General features: G+C 42.0%; 1 protein-coding gene across 1 annotated transcript in view; it reads left to right on the top strand.

Moving 5' to 3' along the window:
• Window positions 1-188: 188 nt before the first annotated feature.
• The window catches only part of IGF2BP3 (insulin like growth factor 2 mRNA binding protein 3), a 101,854-nt gene continuing 80,347 nt past the window's right edge, over window positions 189-21,695 (top strand). The window contains exons 1-2 of the mRNA XM_044678857.1: window positions 189-219; window positions 982-1,042. Coding sequence (XP_044534792.1) covers window positions 189-219; window positions 982-1,042 — 92 coding nt within the window. The remainder of the gene's footprint in view (window positions 220-981; window positions 1,043-21,695) is intronic.

The following is a 21,695-nucleotide window of genomic DNA, read 5'->3' as shown; positions in this document are numbered from 1 at the left end:
CGCCAGCAGCACCAGCACCTTCTCCTCCTCCTCCGCCGCCGCCGCTACCACCGACGAGCCTGGCTGGGGACGAGGCGCGGCCGCCAGGGTTCAGGCGGCGCCCGGCCTTTTTTCTGGCAGCTCGAAGAGTGCCCGCACGCATCCTGGCTCGCTCCGGGGGGCTGCGGCGACGATGGCGCCGCGGCCCGATGGGTGGGGGGGCGCCCCGGGCTGTCCGAGGTAGGGGGCGAGGCCGGGCTCTTGTCAAAAATCCGCCGGAAAGCGGAGTGGCGGGGGCTGGGGGTGTGGGGAAGGGAGAAAGAGTAGGGGGCGGGAGACGAGGAAGAGAAGGAAAAAAGAGGGGCTGGCTAGTTGGGACGTCGTAGAGTGAGATTTCGGGGGTTTGGGATGCCCCCAGGGACTTTGCGTCCTTTCGCCCCATTTGGGGGCGTCTATCCTTTTGGAAAAACGTAACTTGGGCTTTTGGGGGGGTCCCCCTTCCTCGCGGTGTCCCCACCTTGTAATGATGCTTTCTATCTGAGACAGATTTTTTTTGCAGACCAAAGTAGGGGCGTCTTTGGCCCCTAGGTCTGGGTCTCTAGATAGAGGGGCTGGGGTGATTCCGCTGCGCCAGGGGTGGGGCTGGGGGGTGAGGAGTGGGAAACGTGCCCAGCATTTTAGTCTCAGAGGCTGTTCTTTCTGGGCGCTCTCTTCCCTCCCTCCTCCCCTTTCCCCCGCCCCTGTGCCAGGGAAGTGAGAGATTAGGTTGGAGATTGGGGTCCAGGGGTCCCCCCCCACTCAGCCTTCCTAGTGCTCCTCCTCACTTGCTTGTCAACTGCCAATTTTTCCCTGCGGTTACTTGGGTGCAGATTTCGCTTGATGGGGAAGGAAGGGGCGGGGGAGTGAGGGGGGGGTGCTGCAGACTGGCGACGTGGAACTGCGGCGGCGGCCCTGGGCGCGCAGCGGCCTCAAGCCCCCCTTCGCCCCCTTGTCTGTCCGCAGGTAAAGTGGAAGTGCATGGAAAACTCATCGAGGTGGAGCACTCGGTCCCGAAGAGGCAGAGGTAATTGTTTCTCCTTGACTCTTCTCCCCCCTTCCGCCCTTTCCTTCCTCCTCTCTGGGCTCCCCCCTCCCGTTCCCAAACCACTGCAGGAAGGGGAGGGGGCCCGCGACGCGGCATCTGGGCACCACGAAAGCGGGCTGCCACGACGGCACCCGCGGCCTTTGGCCTGGGCCCATAGAATGTTGGAGACCATTGAGCCACCTCCCTAGCCCCCGCAGCCGCCCCTCTCCCCTCCCCCAGCCCAATTTCCCCCCGGGGCGGGCAGCTGGCCAGACTTTTGGTTTAAGGGCGGGGGCGGCTTGGGGAGGAAGAAGCAGGTTCTTTTTGGGGTGGGCGCACTTCATCAACACTTGGGGATGGGATGAACAGGACATCCCTGGGGAGGGCGCTGAAAGGGGGAGAGGGAGGGCGGGAAAATCACAATTTTGGGGAGCAGCGGGGGGGGGGGCGTTAGCAGGAAATGAGATGGGCTGATTTGCGTTACATAACGGACGGGCACGTGAGGGAATGAGCTGCTTGTCTGGCAGCCGCATCACAGCGGGGGGAGAGGAAGGAGAGAGAGGTAAGTAAATATTCGATAGCCCCTCCCCGAGGAAATGGGGAAGGGTCTGCAAACCCCTATTTCAAAGCTCCCCTCCCCCCCACCGTCCGCCGTTGGCAGAACTGCAAATATGTGAGTAAACAAACATCCATCTTATTCTTATTCCTCTCCTCGAAATCATCATCATCATCATAATAAAAAAAACCACAACGACAACAACACAGGGTTTTCCCTCACAACCCTCACTGGTCACATTTTCTGCTTTCCAGCTCCAGATTTGAGCACGTACTTAGCATGAAGGAGGGGAAAGGGGGTGGCGTGGGGGGGGGACGACTGGGACTGCTGCAGCCTAGAGGATGCCCATAGCTGCCCGACGGCACTAGCAGCCTTAGCTCAGGCTGTCACTTGACCAAACGCCTATAAGAGAGTCTGAAAAGCCTTCTGAGGCTGTGAAGGCTGCCCTGGCAGCGCTGTGACGGCGCAGTAATATTTGCTGCGTAGCTCCTTCTCCAAAGGCGTTTTGCCTCCTCCCTGTGGCTCTTTAGCCGTCCTGCACCTCTTTGGCAGAAAGAAACAGAGGGATGGGATGGTGGGCTTGTAGGGGAGGTTCAAGGGATGCTCTGAGGTGACGACCAGAAGGTAAATCACCGAGGTTTAACTTGAAAACCAGGCTCCCTTGTCGATGACGACAGGGGAGTGCAGGGGGCTGGTCTGTGGGTCTGCTAGGCAGAAATATAGTAGGAAATCTTGAATGTGTCTCTTATAGCAATTAAAAAAAAGACACTTGGGAGTTTTCAATGTTCGAAAGGTAGCTAACAGCCCAGCGCCAGACTGATGTTTTAAAAAAAAGAGGGGGGGTCACAAAATGTGCTTCCCCCCCCTTCATTTATCAGTGCACCCAAAGGCTGGGCTTGCCTGTATTTTGCACCCTGACCGGTCTATTTCAAAAGTCAATATTTTTATCTTTCATGTTCCTGTTCTGGAAAAAAAAAATTACACAGAAAACCTAAAGACCTATTTTGGAATTGATCAGAGGTAAAAAGACTATTGCTGGTAAAAAAAAAAATGTGTGTGTATATATATATATATGTATGTATGTATGTAGTGGCTTATGAAATAGTAAATTATTCCTTCCTTACTCTCATCTTCCAACCTGAAACACAAAAAGAATCTGGCCATCTCTAAACTTGGGAAGTCCAGTCTTTGCCCACCTATCCAGGAGTCAAAAATATTAATTAATTGTGGGATCGGGTACTCATTTTTTTTGAGCCGCCATCCCTTTCATTATATCAAACAGTAAAACAGAATGTTTCTTTTAAGCTTTTCCCATTCAAGGAAAAGAAGGAAAATCCTAAAGGGCGTTGTCAAGAAAAGCGGGTACTCCAGATAGTGGGGGCAGGTCCTGGTGAGCTCTGGATTGTAAAATATGAGTCATTTTTAGACAGCAGCTCTAGTCTTCCCCTTCGCAACATTACCAAAGCAATACCTCCCTATATATTACAGCTCTGACTGCTGGGCAGGAAGATTAGAATTCTAACACTGCCCTTCCCTCCCCCCCCCCTTTATACTTTTATTTTTTGGTCCCCTTGAAAATATCTTGGGACCAATTCAGGTTTTCCTACCTGAATCTCTAAAGTGCAATGGAGATTCCTTTGGTTAAACTGTGAATATGACAAGAGACTTCTGAGTCCAAATTAGTAGGCTTTCCCCTCCCCATAATTAAGGTGAGAACTTAACATTTTTCTTGGCTCACTTTCAATAAAGAAGAAAAGACTTGGGCAACAAAGTGTTTAATTACACATTCAAGGTCAGGATTGGGGGAATAGTTTTTTTGGTAACCCCCAAACCTCTCTCTCCCTGGGCAGCTTGAATTATGCTTTTATAAAGCTTAGCAAAGGGCCACCCTGGGAACTGGACCAGTCCAATTTTTGCCCCCTCTGTTTTGTGCTAGGGAAATATTTATCCTTTGATAAAATATTGATTCTATCAATATTTTCCCCTCATTTTTAGGATTTTATCAATAAATAATTATCAATATTATCAATAAAATTGATAAATTTGAGACTTCTACCCTTTCCCTCAAGTCCGGGATTCTTAGCATCTTAATGCAAGTTTCTCAGGGAGACACATTTCCTCTCCTTTCCTCCCCCCACCTCAGCTGCTTCCACCTTGATGGGGGAAGAGGGGGGGTGGGTGGAGAGATAGTTGGTGAGTAGGCTAGGAAGGCGCCCTCCCTTCCCTTACAGCGTTAACCTTGGGTTCTTGGGCCAAGTTCGGAAGGGTATTTTGGCTCGAACCCGCTCCTTAAGAGCAGGCAGTTTTGCTTTGATCCCAGGGCCACGAGGCCTGGGGGGAGGAGAAAGGCCAGAATGCTTCAGGATAGGTAATCTGGACTCGCCTCCCCTCCTGGAGAGGAAGGTCAAGAGAAGGGCTTTCAGTTAGGGTTCGAGTTCAGAAGGGCAGCCCCTGCAGAGGGCGCTGTATTCGATAGTAACAGGGACATTCAGTAGCTTCCTGCCCTAAGGGAGGAGACCCACCTTTGCAAAAATGACCTTTAGACTCAGGAAAAGGCAGATTAGGAAGGGGGTAGCCCTGATAAATGGAGACTTGAGGGGACTCCCTGCAATTACAAGTTGGGGAGCCTGGCCGGAGAGGACCTTGGGTGGAACTAACTAGCAGTCAGCCCTGGTCAGTTTTTTTTTTTTTTTTTTTTTTTTTTTTTTTTTTTTTTTAACTGAGAGCTGCTCTGCGGCAGATGGGTTGGAGGGATACAGGAGAGCTCTAAACCCTAGTAGGTGGCCAAGCGGTACTACTGTGGGTTTCGAAGACTGCAGCAGTCTCCAAGGCAACGTGGCATTTCTGCCTTCAATCGCCTGTGAACTTGAGGAAGATAGTAGCAAGACGCCATAAGGTTTTAGATGTCTTCCCTCCTAGTCAAGAGAGGAATGAATTGGCCATCTCCACATGCTCCTTCACGGGGCCCCACTTCCCCCATCCTTCGGAGGGATTAGTGTGGACAGGATTTTACCTCCTCGCTAATGGAAACAAAGCTGGGGAACCAATAGTGCTGCCACCCCCACCCCATTTCCCTTCGTGGGGTAGAAAGGAACTAGGCTAAATAGTAAAGGCTGGGCACTTTTGAGAGGCTCCTAGTTGAACAAGGTGGCTGAGCAGCTGGAGTCTGGTGGGGCAGTGTGCTGGCTACAGAGTGATTATGTAAATAGCAATGATGTCACTTGTTCCAGGGTCTTTGTGGCTGGGGAGGGGGATGGGAAGGCTTCTGGTCCTGCCCGGGGGTAGGCTTTTTTTTTTTTGTTGTTCCAGAGTGGCCTTTTGTCAAACGAACACAGATCTTCTAGTTTCTTTTAGTTGAATTTTAACTGCATCCATCCTTTTTTTTTTTTTTTTTTGGCCAGATTTAACCATTTCCCCTTTGATTAGGCTTATATCTAGTGAGGCAGGTAATCTAGTACTAAGTTGCATTACCTCCTCACTTTTCCATCAACAACTCATTAAGGCTGACTTGATCCATTTGGGGCAATGCCCTGGATTGAAGACTTGGAAGGTAGGTGGTGCCCTGCTTGTCCAGCCTAGTGAAGAGGGAGTACCCCCCCCCCCAAAATCCATCATTAAAGTTGGGTAAACAGAAATAGCCGCCAAAGATAGCCACAAAAAAAAAAAAAAAGACCAGTTTTTCCACTTTTTCCCTCCTAGCCTTGTTTGGCTTTAAACTGTGTAAGGGAGGTGTGCTTTGGATATGCTGGGATATGAAACAAAATATGAAAACCCTCAAGAAATCCAATCTAATGTTCAGTTCACCTCCTTCCTTAACCTTAAAAAAAGGAAGCTGCTTCTGGAGAACCCGCTTTTCAGCTCTCTTTCTTTCCTGCAAATTTAAAATGAAGCAAAACCGGCTTCCCCTGGCTTTTTGGCATTTCTCTTCTATCCTTTGGTGGTAAATATGAATTCAGTTTAAGGAGGTGGTTGTCTAACTTGAAGACTTGAGGCCCTACTGAGTTAGAGGGTTATTTCTCTAGCTTGGCAAGAATTATATTGACCCTATTTTTATCAAGTTTTTTAATACACATAAGTACTCAAATGTGAGCTCTTTGACTATTGTACTAGAGGAATATGGGGAATATTGGTTTCCCCTTTGTAACAAGGGGATTTTTAAAGGATGCCTCCAGAAGTAAGGAAGCTCATCAGGCAACTCCTTGACTTCAGATTTTAAACATTAAGAATTAGTTTGATGATGATTAACTTAAACCTAAAAAAATTCTCGATTATGTTCTCTAGAAGGACAAATTGGTTAGTTTGAATTTTTGACATGACTGTCCTTCCCAAGTTTCAGCCAGAACAGAAGCTAAAATATAGAAGTCTCTTGTCCTCTAATAGTAGGCTACTTGAGGACTGACCAAGCTTTATTTAAATGTATCTTATTTACTTTGCATTTTTTAAATGCAAGAATTTCAGTTTTTAAGCCAGGAATTTTGGCTTTTGTCTAATAAATAGCTAAGCACAGGAAATCGGAGGAAGACATTTGGAACTTATCGAGGCAAGGTAGCAATTTGGAATCTTAAAGAGTCCAGTTTCTAGCGGTTCTGCTACCCAAAGCAAATAAGTTCTCTAATTGGGTCAGTTCCTGTTACAACCAATTCTAAGGAATCAGATCCAAACCCTTTTGTTTTAGAATTTTGCCAGGTTCCTGGAAATAAAGGAGTGCCAAATCCTTCTTAGTTATTTTAAATTGATTGTTATACAAAGATTTGGGGATTTGGATGGAATTGGCTGTATTATAGGGTTGAGTCCTGTGTCCTGGTTGGGGTTAGTGCTCTCTAGGTGGACTTGATCTTTGAAGCCCTTTAAAAATCTTCCCCGATCCGTATTGGGATAATTAATAGTTTGCTGATTAAAATAAATTGACATTGAGAGAGCTGCCAAGTCACTATGGAATTTTAAAAGGGAAGTATTTGTTATGGCTTTTGGCAATGACTTTTTCTAGGAATACTTTTTTTTTTTTTTAATGAAGGCATGAAATAGCCATTCAGCTATTTTGGCAGTTGGTATGTGTGATTTGGGGGAGAGACGGAAAGGGAAAAATGAAGTCGTTAGCCCATGCTGTACTTGGCAATGTTCTCTTTACATATACAAGGTTTTAGTCATAGAACTGGAGCCTGGGTAGAATCTGGGTCCCAGGTGCCTGGAGTCCATGGGCTTAGAGGAGGATTTGGCAACTGGGGACTGGTATGTACAGATTTGGGGGCCAATTCCCCAGTCAGATACTTGTTCCCTTTACCTCCAGGATAGCCTGTAGCACCAGGACACTGAGATCTACTTGGACCTTGTTTCTCTTATGTCAGGGGACATTGCTAATAAGGAAGAATTCAATTTTAGAAATAATGTTAGAGCTCTTTGAGACCGAATCGAAAGTCTGTGATATGTTCTAGATACCTACTCTTATATCAGAATTTTAATGTGTTTTATGGCTTGTTTATTATTAATTATCCTGTAATTCAATATAAGATTTGAGAATGTGTGTGCCAATTTGAGTAGACGCCACACACGTAGTAATAAATATAATGACTAGGATAGACTTCCATTTGTTAATAGCAGAAAAATATATATATATATATATTTATTTAATTAGCTTTAAAGTTTGCTAAGAGCTTTACATCTAGTTAACTAGAACTAATCTTTATTCTTTTTTGTTTGACTGAGATTACTCTATTTTTCCTGTTAACCATGACCATCCGAATGGTTAAACGTAGAGCACTGCAGAAATTGGATATACAGATGTCATGTATGAAATGTTCTGCTCTCTCAAGATCCTGCAGCTTGATTTATGTGGCTGTTGGAAACATCACATGTTGAAGGAATGTTCTTGAAGGAACTGTGAAGCCTTTAGCAGGGCGTTGCCAAGGCTTATTCCTTCTGTAAGATTTTTTTTTTTCCAGTTTAGGGTGTCTCATCTATTCATTGAGCACAGGAAACAATTGGAGCATTTGGATAGGGAGGCTGCTTTTCCAATTGGGCTTATACCTTCTAAGTCAATCCAGTCTGAGGGAGAATTCGGTTTTATTTTTTATTCTGTTTACATTTACAAGCATTGAAATGAGGACATGGGATTTAAAGTGACTTGGATTGGGGTATGTGGCAGAGTCTTCTTAACCTCATTGACTTCCTGCCTTGGGCTCTCTTTTAGATAAGAAAAAGAGATGGGAGAGAAACACTCCCCCTCTGAGTACAAGGTCTCTCGGACTTCAAGGTTAACGGAATCTTGACTAATTGTCTTATAGCATTGATAATGATAAGGGATCGGAATCAGAAACACCTTTGGTATCATCAACTCAATTTAGGCTCTGTTCTTTACATGTTTTGCTCACACTCCATCCATCCAAGTAGGTAATCCCTGTGGTCTTAAAGACTTTTACAAATGAAGAAAGAGAGTGAAATGGGAACCAAGCTTAAATTGTCGCTCTGCCAGGATTTTTAATACTAATCCACCTTGGGGACCCTCTCGTGACAATACCCTTTTTATTTTTATTTTATTTTTTAATTTTTATTTTTTTGAGAAATCAGCTCACCTTCTGACTTATTGCATTGGTTCTGGTGCTTTCCTCTATGGAGTCAGTTTGAACTGCCCCGAAACTCTTTCAACTATTTGATGATGCAGCTATCATGGCTCCTGCCAGGCTTTTCTAAGCTCATCATCCTCAAGGACTTCAGCTGTTATTCTCATGACATGGTTTCCATATCTTTCACCGTCTTTTGGGTGAGCTCTTGGTTGTCAATAGCCCTCTTCAAATTCGATGCCCAGAACAGAATACGTTATTCCAGATAGAGTTAAGCTGGTGCAAAGATTTGGATGCCATTTTGTTTTTTATGGCTCAAAACGGTATGAGCTTTTCTGTGCAAACAGAGCAAGTGATTGACTTGTCAACCCTGCCTTAGGGATCTTCAATGGATCCTGTACTGGTTTAAGGAATTTTTTTTTTTAACATAAGTACATGTTAAAGATATATAATTACTAAATTTCATTTTCGTTTTATATTTTATAGCCTTTAGTTTGGGTTGGAGGATGGGGGAGACAAATGGCTTAATAGAAGCTTTTAGGATTGATATCTCTTCCTCCACTGCCCAACTCTCTTGTTTTTGATCTCTAAAAGGTATTTGGTAAATGCTAATGTTAGAGAGCAGTTATTTTCAGGAGTGACCTTTAAGGGCTAGAATGGGAATTTTGACCAGTTAAACAGTAACCACTAATTAATACATGATCAAATTTTGAGGTTGGCTTCAATAAGGTATACAATTAAAACCCGATATTCGGGCAGCTAGTGGATTGAGGGTAAATTCAATAAGGATTTGTATTTGTTTGACACATACCCTCTGGTTGCTCCAGGCTGCTTTCTAAGATTATTAGAGGATTTATCACTGATTTGCTGGGGGGTGGAGGGGGTACCTCCTCTTGCCGTGAACTAGATCTGCCCTTAGGGAATTTCCAAACAAATAAAAAGCCTCCCTAACCCCTCCAATCCCACCCAGGACCCAGGGTGCTAACTTAACTGTCCTGGGCCTCTTTTCTCTCCTGCCTACTACATAATTCAGATTCACATCTCTCATCTGTAATATTTTAAGTATTCAATTCATTTGTTCTGGGACTTCATGCATTGATGCAAATCACAGTTCCTCTCTTATGGCTTAGTTTAATCTCAACCCCAGCTCACTTTTATTGCCTCACCCGCTAATTAAATTATTTCAGGATCATTTTAGTATCTTTTGACAACCATGAGGTCTTAGCTGTCTGTCTTGGAGAGATGCTAGAACTGAACGTTTTCTACAATGGGGAGAATCTCTGGACATTTAGCAAGACTGGTCTTAGACGAGTCAGTATTTTAACATCTGGTGATAGTGAAATAAGACATTGGAATCCAACTTGAGTGAAGGGACATCAGCATTATCAGGTGATCAATAAGTTAGAGGTGATTAACTGCAAGCACCCTTTGGGCTCCAGGAGTCTTGGGGAAAAGCAGTTCTTTCCTTTATCATTCCAGATACTACCCCAATTTCATAGATAAGAAATCTGGAGTTCCACATAGTCTTGAGGTATTTCGACGAAGGTATTCTCAAAGGAACAGGAATCTGGGGAAGGGAGGAATGTCTAGTCCGTGATCCTCCTTAGGTAAAAGACCAGAATGAATAACAAGACTGCCTCTACTGCTTTTGAGAACACATCAGGGAGATGTATTATAACTGGAAATAAAATGTAGCATTACTTTATAAATATTAAAACTGATGGACAAATTCAAGATCACTTAAAAACCTCTTTTTAGCCTTTCCCAGATACGTATGGCAAGATGAAGAGTAGAAATGTTACAAAGGATACCATTGCTTCTCTTTGGGCATCTGCAAATATTAATTTTCCAATCCAGTCATGTACTTCAGTGGGGGGAGAAGCCCTGATAGTGCCAAATAACTAACTTCAGGGAGCCTGTCGCAAGCTAGTGGCTAGAATCTGGACCAAGGCTCCTGTGGAGATCAGGGCAGAAGCACCGAGCCTGCCTAGCAGCTCCCATTGTCCAGCTGGTCTTGCTCTGTACCTGTTGCTGATTTCAGAACAGAGATGCCGTGTCCATTTGAGACAGGTAGAGGAGGGAGAGACACAGGAAACAAAATGCTTAGTACTGGGCTGGGCTTGAGCGAGAGCAGTTTTCTGTTTGAGGCCACTCCAAAAGCTTGTGGAGCTCTCTGTGGAGGCAAGCTGGGGTGGAGTCCATCCTTTGCAGGGTCGGGAGGTGACAGACAGCTTTACTTTAGTTTGGAAGGCGAGAGCTGTAGGCAGGAGGGATTTAGGCATTGAACAGTAGTAGCAAACTCACTTCTAAGCAGTCAAGTCGTTGCATGTTCAAATGTAAAGGAGAGTTTTCTCTACTGCTGAAGTCTGAGTAGAATCGGTACCCCTTCCAGTGGGGTTGGGGGTACAGGAGAAAGTGGATTTCATCTTGTTAGTGGTGTGTGGATTGGGTTAATTTAAATGGGTCCGGCTCATTCCCCTTTAGGTCCAGGGAAATGTTTTTAAAAGCATGAGGGGAATCAATGTGTTTTTTTTTTTTTTTTTTTTTTTTTTAAATAAGGGTCTAAGCTATTTAACAGTTACTCCTGGAGCTTACTTCTCTGGACCTCAATTTCTTCTGTAAACTGAAATGAGACTTTTGAGGTTCCTTCTAACTCAAAATCTCTGATCTTAAAATTATTTCTTGGTAGGAGGTGAATTTCCTAGACAGAGAAGCTTCCTATTCTTAATAAAATCTTGCTAATCAAGCAGAAAGAGAGAGAAACTAAGTATCAGGAAGAAAAGGAGAAATTCTGAAAGGGGAGCGGGTGAGACCTTTGGCACAGCTACATAGGTTGGAATGAGAGCTACAAAGAAACATTATCAACCTTGGGCTACAATTAAACATTACTTGAAATTTCCCAGTAGGTCTGCCACTTTGCTTTAAAAAAAAAAAAATAAGCCCTCCCAGAATTGAACTTAATGACCAGATAACCCGACCGCCCCCTCCCATTTTATAAATTTGCTACTGTTAAAATGAGCATGTAAAAAAAAATAAAACTATGTTTCATATGATCATAGATTTAAAAATGAAACAAGTCCCAGTGCTTATCTAGTTTAACCTCCCTCCTTTTACATATGAGGAAACTAAAGTCCAGAGAATTTTCTACTTGTCCAGCGCCAGTAGGTTGGTTCAAACAAAACCGTTAAGCCTTTCGTTTACCTTTCTCTCCGCTGTGCCTGTTGAAATCAATGTATTTGGAAATAGATCTTATACAGGTAGTCTATGGATCCATGATTTCAATGCGATGGACGAGTTGCTCCTTTCACTGATAGAGCTAGCAACTCCCTTGAATCTACTGACAGTGGATGAAATCTGCCAATGAGTAATTGATAAATTAGTAATTTATAGGACCCAGTTTCCAAAACATACTCCTTAATCCCCTCACCTTTGTTTCCTCTAATGGCAAAGAGAAGAACAAAAATACTTTGGAGGGAAATCAATCGGGCTTGGGTAAATTGCTACCCCTTTCTAGGTCTCTTTCTTCACTTGTGAAATGCAATGAAAGGACTAGCTATGCCCAAAGATCTCTTCCAGTTTCAAATTTATGATAATTTATATCTTGGTCTCTTTGAAAATTCACACATAAAAATGAAATCTTTTAAAGAATCTTTATGCCACATGCATAGAAAAAGGTAAAATTTCTCAAAAAAAAAAAAATCATGCTGACCTGAGAAGGAGCATACATGTAAAGGAAGATAGACCACTAAAACTGGTGGTGATTATTTTATTTTATTTATTTATTTTTTGGGGGGAGAGAGAGGGGATGAGAAACAAAGGAGCAGTTGTGGGCTTCTGAAAATTCTTGAAAACATTTGAAGGGAGTTGTTACAGTTCCTATTGACGTTATGTAGATGTTCATTTTGTTTGAAATGAAATCTTTTCTGATATCACAAGAACAACGTCTAGATTCCAGGAAGAATTTAGCTATTTGGTATAGAATGAGAGCTGTTCTCGGATATAAAAGAGATCGAGGGGCTATATCATACCTTCTTGGAAGAGTCTTGTTTTTGAGACTCTTGAAAATATGTGCAGTAAACTACATTAGTGCTAGTTAACTCAGAGAGTTAATCTTTTTAACCCTTCTTGGGCTTGCGAAGCAAATTCTAAAAAACTGGAGCTCAAAGTTACCTTAGTGCTGAAATTAGAACTCAAGCCTGTATTTTGGAAAGGGTGCAAAATCATAATCCTGACAGATTTTTTTTTTCTCTGATAATGTAGGATTAGCTCTTACTTTATTTCTTGAAAGGTTTCCAGTTCAGATGTGCCAAGTTTTAAATCCTTGAAAATAAAATTTCTATGGGAAACTGCTTATAAATTGTCTTATAATGAAATATCCTTAAAAATGTATGTATATTGATCTTTTACTTTTTTGGATGCTGAAGGATAAACAAAGCTTTTAGAAACCTCCTCTAATCTTTTGATTCCTCCTTGAATTTGGGTCCTACTCCGCCTTTTTTTTTTTTTTTTAATGTTTTTGCCTGTTTTAGTTCCCGCTCTAATTATTCATATAATGCCAAAGAACACATTTCGTGTGTTCAGATCGAGTTGTGCTTCCTGCCTTGTATAATAATTTATTGGGGCATAATTTGTCAAATGAAATACAGGGAACTTAATATGTGTAAAGAAAGTTGAACAATTCAGGGTTTCATATCCCTCAAATTCTTGCCCAGGAAATGTTTGTTTTTGCAAGTTGGCTTGTAACACTTTATAGGTGTCTATTTTGTTTGGGTTATAAAATTTGGAAATTTTGTGCTCTGTGTGTGTACAGACACATATGGAAATAGAACTTTCCAGAATTCAGGCTGACTCACTGGTAACACTGCCAATTTATATATACACACACATACATATATTCAGATTGAAACATAAAAATTCTTGTCATCAGCATTAATCAAGTTTTAAAATTATGGCAGAGAAAAAAGGTCTTAACAGAACTGGGTTTGGGTTTTTTCCCCCCTTTTCTGGAGCTGATGTGTTTTTTCCCCCCACCTGCCCTCATAAAATAAGCTGCTCTTCTCAGTTTTATTATTAAGCCACTCGAGTTTCCTAATGCTAGGATGCTGTCAGAGCCTCCATTTTTCCATGGGCTAATTATTTATTTTGCAGAGAATTCATGCCCTCTTATCCTCTTCCCTTTTACTGCCTATTTTGCCCATTAGCAGTTGCCTCTCCAGAGCAGAGACACAGATAACTCCCATTTTACTGTTTCAAGAAGGATTGATCAATGCAGGTGGAAGCTCTTGGCTACAAGGAAGATTTGAGTTATGGGTAGACTGTAGTTACTGGTAACATGCTTCTCTTTCTTCCCATTAGGCAGAATAATCCAAGTGGACCATAGGAAGTCGGGTTAAAAAATGCTTTAATAGCCTTCCTATTGTCAACTTATAGGATCATAGGTTTAGGGATGAAAGGGGTCTTTCTAGACTGCTACCCCCTTATTATACAGATGAGGAAACTGAGGTTCAAAGGTAAAAGAATTTTTTTTTAAGTTTCTTATTACCCCCTCCCCCATTTAAAACCATTCAGTTGTATTCATTCAAAGTTGACAGAAGGATGCCAAGGCTTTGGCAAACCACCTTCCCCACCCCACCCCTGGGGCCCAAACTCCTCCATTCGTCCCACCCCAATTTTTCCCCGTGGCCCACTGATGCCTGGGCTCATCTTTCATTGGGAAATCTCACTAAATCTGGTTATTAGTACAGTGCCATTGTCCTGTGTGACAGGAGACCTGGCCCCTTCACTCGTTTTCTGGTGAACCCACCCAGAATTATGGCCTTGGGTACAGCGTCCAGCTGACCCAGACAATCCCAGATTCTTAGGAGTATTTCTGGGAAAGTAAATCTGCTTTAAGCCATGTTTTTTTTTTTTTTTGTTTTTGTTTTTGTTTTTGTTTTCCCCCCATTTGTAAAGTGTAACAATGGAAAGAGTGCCCTGGTTATCCTGGAGTACTACTAATATGGGAAATAACCATCAGGCACTGATTGGATAGCGATTCTCCCTGACTGTGGGGTCTCCAAATGGGTGGATAATTTAAAACTACAGATAATTTAGAAGCCTCCTTTCCTCCCTGTGTGACTAAGTTAGTTAGTGTGACTCAGTTAGCTGAGGAAATGCAGATTAAACAGCTCCCTTTCTGATATGTAGGGAAGAGTTATAAGGGACAGGAAGGAGGGGGAAAAAAGACTTTGTCTCACCGTTGGGGTGAGAGGGACCATAGTTCAAGCCTTGGCCACCTTTGCTAGGTGGGAGGGAGCCTTTTCCCTGCAGTTAGTGTTCTGAGAAAGCACACCCAGATGGGAGCCTGTTGTCACTTGGTTTGGGAAGCTATCCAGGAAGAGGCATGAATTTGGCGAGTGGTTCAATTTAGAGACCTTCTGACCCTCAGTCCCTCTTCATACAGTACTTTTCCCCATGATCCTTTAATTTTAATGAAGTGCTTGGTAGGTGACTACCTCTCACCATTTAATTAACATTTTTAAAATCTTGGTTTAATTGGGATTATGGGAGGATGTCATTTTAGAGCCTTGACAATTTCCTTAAGCCTGAGCTGCAATCCCTTTCTTGGGCACATAATTAAAAAAAAAAAAAAACCCAAGCTGCATAAAAATAATAAAGGTAGAAATCCATTGACATCATTGGCTTCCCTTGGGCTTTAATATGTACTCAGTAGCATAACAAAGTGTTTCTGCTCCTGGTTTAGGAGTCCTCTTTCATTTTTATATTTTTTACTTCCTCTCTGGAACCATCATTGCCTTCTGACTTTCTACCCTGGGGAAAGCAGGCTACCCTCTCTGCTCCATATCTCTATCCTAACTTCCTAGGCATCTCCCATTTTCCTTCTGAATAGGGAGAGACTGGCTGGTTTGGGGAAAGCAGATTCAAAGCTGGAGAGAATCTCACCTTAGACACTACCTATTGTGACCTGGGCTAATTCCCCCGGAGTCCCACTTCACTTATCTGGAATATAAGGAGATAGATTGGATTGAAAGCCCTTTTTGAGCTTGAGAGTCTTAAGGAGACCTGGGGGGCTGTTAAGTGGAACTTTAAAATTCTGTTTGCTTTTGGCTTGAAGTTAGCATTAAAAACAAAAAACAAAAAACAAAAAACAAAAGAGCTGTGACTTCATTGCTATAGAATAATAGATCGTGCTCTCTCCCTGTTTTACCACTTTAGCTTTCTCAAGGTAATGAGACATGAAGAGAAAGCAGGGTATAGTGCCTAGAAGCTGATCATGAAACAGGGAAGACCGGAGTTCAAGTGTTTGTGTGACCCTGGGCAAATAATTTCATTTCTCAGTGCTTTAACCAATCCTCTAAAACTGTCTACCACCGAGCAGGAGGAAGTGTTGAGATCTGATCTGCAATAATGGAAGTTGCCATCCCTACCTATATTTTAGGATTATTTGAAAATTGCAAAAAAAAAAAATTTTTTTCAAAAACTCCCCCCCCCCTTTTTTTTCATATGCTGGTTGCAAAATTTCCTCCCCCTCCTTTTTACTACCTGCTCCCTCCACTTTTCAGCTTGAGTTGAGCATTCATTTAGTAGATACCTGTTGGAGGCTACCTCGTAAGCCACCTGCCGCCCATATTGATCCCAGAGAGTACTTTGAATCTGTGCTGGTCAGATGTGGAGTTTCCACTAACTAATGAGCGGATGATCCACAAAGTGAGATGAAGGATGGTTCCAGGAGTGCCCGAACAGCTCCGAGCTGTGCCCAGTGGCCCCTTTCTGCCTCAGCAATAAGGGAACTAGATATCTTTTGCTTTGCTCTTTGGACTGCCTGGCAGTGGGCTTTAGGACAGGCATGGCACACAGAGGGCAGGCAGCAGGAGTAGCGAAGTCCCCGTTATTCCTGAACTACTCAAAAAAAAAAAAAAAACAAACCACCCAAGAGCTGAAGATGCTGCCAAGGTCAGATTGCCTCCCAAAGTTTGAGGTCTGCAAGCAGGAGATGACTCACTGCATTTAGAAGAATGAGCTCTCTCGAAGGATGGATCATGCATGGCCCCGGGTAGTTTATCCTGTGGCTTATCTCGCAGGCACTTTTCTGTCTGTCTCTCTGTGTGTACAGAGATATACATTTATATATGTGAGTGTCATGGCAAGAGCGCTAATTTTGTTCCACCATCTGATCGACACTATCTCTGCCCTCTGCCATATGCGGTAATGGATTGAGGCTCAGAGTAGGACGTTCCTTCACCCACTTGCTTGTCCTACTATCTATCACAAAGGGAGCGCTTGCCACTCTGATGAAAGCTAATGCCTTATACTTAGAAACTGAGAAGGTTGGGTGGCTTGTATGCCCCCAAATACCTACGTCCTTTAAATATTCTTGGCTCTCCTCTCCAAGAAACATTACTCCTTAGCTCGCACAGTTCCTGGGATGTCCTCCTAATATTGTGGTCTGGGCAGTCTTTAAGGACCGTTTCAATTAAAAAAAAAAAACCCAACAGCACAATATTTCTTGATATCTTTTTATATTTGAGACACCTTTTCTGAATGTATCCTCTTTCTCCCCAAACCATTCCTTCTTTAAGGAAAAAAAAAAAAAAAAGATCGAGTTAGATTCCTGTACCCCTAGAGGAAGGGGGTGTATTTCCCCTTTTATTTAATCTGTGATTACATTAGCATAGGGAAGAAATGGCTTTGCCAAAGCAGATCTGTCCCATCTGTAAATTATAGGCTTAGAGGAGAGGTTCTTCACCACTCTGGGTGAGTGCCCCTCTTGGAAACGCCTATGGACTCCTTAAATTTTTTTTTTTAATGCAAAAACCAGAATACATTGGATCCCAAAGGAGACTCATTATATTGAAATGTAATTATCAAAATATTAAAACAAGAAGTTAGGCCCCTCGGCTTAAGAACCCCTGACTTAGGGGCACTGAAACATTAAGCATTTTGCTTGGTTCGGTTTTTTTTTTTTTTTTTTTTTTTTTTTTTTGTTCTTGTTTTTTTTGCCCTGAGAGATACAAGCATCATCCTTATGCAGGACCTGAAACTAGGTGTAATAGACCGGGAGGTCAGTTCTCCATCTGGTACCCTCTGCTTCCTATTTGCATTTTCTCCTCCTATCTAGACTTAGGGAAGATGGGGGGCAAACTTTGACTTCATTTTAAGCTGAGCATTTCACATTTTGTCAAGGCTTAGGCTAGGCAAGCTTTTCATCTCTGCTCACAAATTCAAGGATTCCAGTTTTTCTGCCACGACTTTCAGGGAGTGGCTTGTTAAAGGTGGTGGTGGAGGGGGAGAAGCAATTGAACAATTGTCTTATTGATAGATCAAAAGAGGCCTTCAGTTAAGGATGCCTGCGCCCAGCCCGGACAGTGTCACTGGTGGGGAATCTTAATCACACACAGGCCATTGCTCAGTGAACCAGTAGCATAAATTGAATCTCGCTCATCTGCACTTTTTCTTTCTCTCTCTTTTCTCCCCATTTTTCTTTTCTTTCCTTTCTCTCTCTTTTCTTCATTGTGCTCTCCTATATACTGAGGCAATCTGACATACCAGACAGGCTGCTCATTCAAATCACGTGTGTGCATTTAGGCCTGTGTGTTCTTGAAAGCCTCAGACAGTGGCTTACACACAGAACTAACAAATCAATAAATAAAAATCGAACGTCACCTTTGGTTCCTGACTTAGGAGCTACTCGATCTGGATGGAATTTTAGGAACAAGAATGAGGTCAAATTCGTTAATCTGGGTGATTAGGGTAATTGAAAATGAAGACCAAGCTAGAATGGAACAAATATATTGGCTGCTCAGATGAGTAGGGGGCTGTGAACTGGATGGAGAAATAACAAGGGCATTCAAGTCAGTTGCTGCCAGCTCTAATGAGGACGTGGGGACTCAGAGGGCTTGGACCAGGGCTTCTTGGACAATTATTTAGATTTAGATTGTTGCAGCCTGAACGTTAGAATCCATTTTTCACATTTGCCACAGAGTAATTTTTTTCTATACTTTAACAAGCTCCCTCTCCTTCCCATTTTGATAATTAGAAATCAATTTTAGACCCATATTTCACGCCTTCCTCCCTTGCAAAATTTCAAAGCTCCCCATGCATTTTAAAATAGTATTAGTATCTGTATTGATCCTTTTAGTGCTTTGAGATTGCTCCTAGAATTAAAACAAAAATCAAATTGTAAACTTTTTTCAAGGCAAAAGAATTCTTAGATTCAGAATACCTTATCGAGAATTATACTACGAATGCCAAGGAGCCTAAAGCTTGTTTTTAAAGAAGGAAGCTTTAAAAGTTTTTTAATTGAGCTGGTTGCAGTAATAGTAAAAAAAAAAAAAAAAAATTACCGCTGAGAAATGTTTTATTTTCAAACAAAATAGAGCATGGCCTCTTTTGATGGCAGCTGGAAAAGGTGCCTAGAATACTTATTTACCAATGCATAATTTATAGATTTGTTTACACGAAAAACTTAAATCCCATCTTATTAAAAAAATACAACTAAACACACAAACAGAGGTATTTATTGCATATTATCTCATAGATTTAGGATTCGTAGTGCATAATGAACTTTTAAAATGTATTCTTAAAGCGATACCGCTGAATTTTAATTTTAATGAATCTGATTGTCTATTACTTGATTTAAATTTTTTTTCCTGAACAGTCATTTATTTTACATTTTGCGGTCCGCGTTTAGCAAATTTTTTCCCTTTCAAATGGCAGTGCCAAATATATTTTAAAATAACCATATCTGTGGCAACTTGGGTGAGATTTTATCGGTTTTTATCCTGCCACCCTTACCACTTCTAACATATTGCTGGGGAAACAGAGGCAGTCTTTATCCACAGTCCAGTTTTCAAACTGAAAATATGTTTGAGCTTCTTTGAATCTTTCTAAAATGAAGACTTAAAGGTTTGAATAGATGTAAATGTATGTAAATGAAGAGAGGGAAGGCTATTCATGCTTTCTGTCCTCTTTTGTGAAAATTCTGTGCTCTGTTCAGCCCAGGTGTCTGAGTGTGTCTGTCCCTTTTTGTTTTACTGAATTCCTGTCTAATGAAACTTTTGTTTTTGACTTATGTGGGTTTTTGTGGAGCTAATTCTGTCTACTTTTGATGGTAGGAGAAATTGCAGCAAACACATAATTATAAATTTCTCTTTGTAAACACAGCTTCACAATACCCAGGATGCCTTGAACTTCCAGCCTCATGGTTTGTGTCTGCAATTTTGTATTTATTGTTAGTATTTTTTTTTTTTTTGTAAATTACCCATTTCCCCCCCTTTCTTTAGCAGAGAGAATACAGTCCTCTTTGGGGGAGTAAACAAATTCTCAAATGGAGGACTGAAAATGTGTGTATAAACTTGACCTAGTTCTAATTGTGTTACAAGAGGCAATTTGTAATGAGGGGGGCGGATAGGGTGGAGCCCTGGTGAATATCAGTTTAAATAGGGTCCCAACTCACACTGATTTCACATAATTAGCTAGCTGGTTAGCTTTTATTATGAACCTCTTGCTGACTCAAATGTACCATTGAGGGAATGGTGTAACATTTTTTTTAGGCGGTAGATACTGTCTAGAAGGACTACACAGATTTTTCACAGAATGTGGGGGTGGAAGGATTTTCTGGTCAAGCAAACCTTTAGAAAGAATACTGTCTAAAATATACCCATTACATAGTATGTAATGTTTCATTCCTGCAAGAGCCAAGACAGCCTGTTAAACCTATAACTGAAGGATACTGAGGCACTTTATCTAATTATCTTCAGCACTCTGGGGGCCCCCAATAAAGAGTTTGGTTATCAGAAACTTCCTGCTAACCCTCCAGGGGCAACCTGTTTGACTTATTTATTCAGTCCCTCCTTCTAACTGCTAGAAGTCCGATTTGTGACAGGATCTTCAAGCAGCACACCCAAGAGGGGTGTGGATATCTCTATCCATTTCTTAGCATTTAGTCTTGAAATATATAGGTCAGAAGTAAATTTCCAGCCAAATTATAATTTTATATTGAACCAAGAAGCATTTCAAGTACACAGAAACTTCCTGGCTTCTAAATTAGTCCATCCAGCACACATACATAAGCATTTAGGGGATGGAAGTATTCCTTATTGTGAAACTGATCTCAAGAAAGATCTTTAAGATCCTCAGTTCTTGGCTCAGTGGCCCTCATGTTTCTGATTCTAAGGCAAGTATCCTTTCTCTAGTTTTCCTGAAGCCTTCAGCTCCATAGCTTCTAAGCCAAGGGAAAATGGAGGTGGCTTCACCAGTTACTGATTTAGCTATTAATTTAAAACTAGCCGCCTCTCACAGTTTTAAAAGATTATTTGCAAAATCCCATACCTGGTGCAGAGGTACTGAAGTCAAACCCAAGCCCTCTGAAAGATTTCATTTGTCCCACTCTCCTTCCTCCAGATGTCACGAGTCAAGTTTTGATTATAGGTGCTCCTTGTTCCCCGGGTTTCAAGTCTTTTCAAACAAGTTATTACACAGAACTATGTTGGGACAGCGAGAACAACGGTATCTCAAGTTAAAATGCCTTTCCACTACGGATTCGCTCAGATTCTAGTTAATCTACAAATTAATATAGCTGTCTTATACAGACTCAGAGCATGCTTTTGGCAAAGCTCATCTGAGCCTTCAAGGTTCTATAAGTAAACTCTTAGCCACTGTGGGGCATTGTGGTTTGTCAAATATTCAGACTAACAGAAGATTTTCCTACGCGGACTCTGAATTTTCAGAGAAACGGGAGACGCAGGACCAAAAAAAAAAAATCAGTTTTGTTTTAAATGGACATTTATTTATACAGCCATTCTCTCATTTAAGTCTCAGAGTAACCCTGGGTGGGTCACACCACTGTTATTTCCGTTTTACAAATGAGAGAATTGAGGCTTAGGAGAGGTGAAGAGTTTTGCTCATAACCTCACAAGCTAGTTAAGCTTCTAAGGCAGAATTCTCACTTGAGACTCTTTCTGGCTCTCAGATCATTGCTGGAGCTTTAACACTACACTGCCTGTCCACTTAGCCAATCTAATCTCTTGTATGGGGACAGCTCCGTTTAATAACCTTAAAGATATTATTCTCCATTTCCCTGATGAATAAAGAAAGGCTCAGGAGATAAGTGACTTGCCTAGGGTTATATTGCGCACACACACACACACACACACACACACACACACATCGAATTAGAAGCAGAATTTAAATCTTGACTTCCTGAATTAAAGACTAGCCCTTAATCCGGAATAGCACAGAATATCTTTTATTCCAACATTTGAAAATCTAATACACTAGAGCTCTGATTTTGGTGATCAAAAAATTTTTGTTGGTGAATGGCACTTCTAGTAGACTGAGGGAGGGTGAGTTGATTCCTGAATCCAGTTTCCTTATCAGTAACATAAATGGGTTGGACTCCTTGATCTCTGAGATTGCTGTCCAGTTCTAAAAGTGATTCTCTTATCTTAAAAATCCAATATCTTGAGTATAAAAATATCAAGTATACTGGATAGCGGCATCCTGCATTAGGGCTCTTGCAGATCAATGTTAGCTTAAAATT

Source organism: Gracilinanus agilis, chromosome 5, assembly GCF_016433145.1.
Source record: "Gracilinanus agilis isolate LMUSP501 chromosome 5, AgileGrace, whole genome shotgun sequence".
In the NCBI taxonomy this organism is placed as follows: Eukaryota; Metazoa; Chordata; class Mammalia; order Didelphimorphia; family Didelphidae; genus Gracilinanus; species Gracilinanus agilis.
The sequence above is the reverse complement of the archived record's forward strand: the minus strand, read 5'-3'. Positions and strand labels throughout refer to the sequence as shown.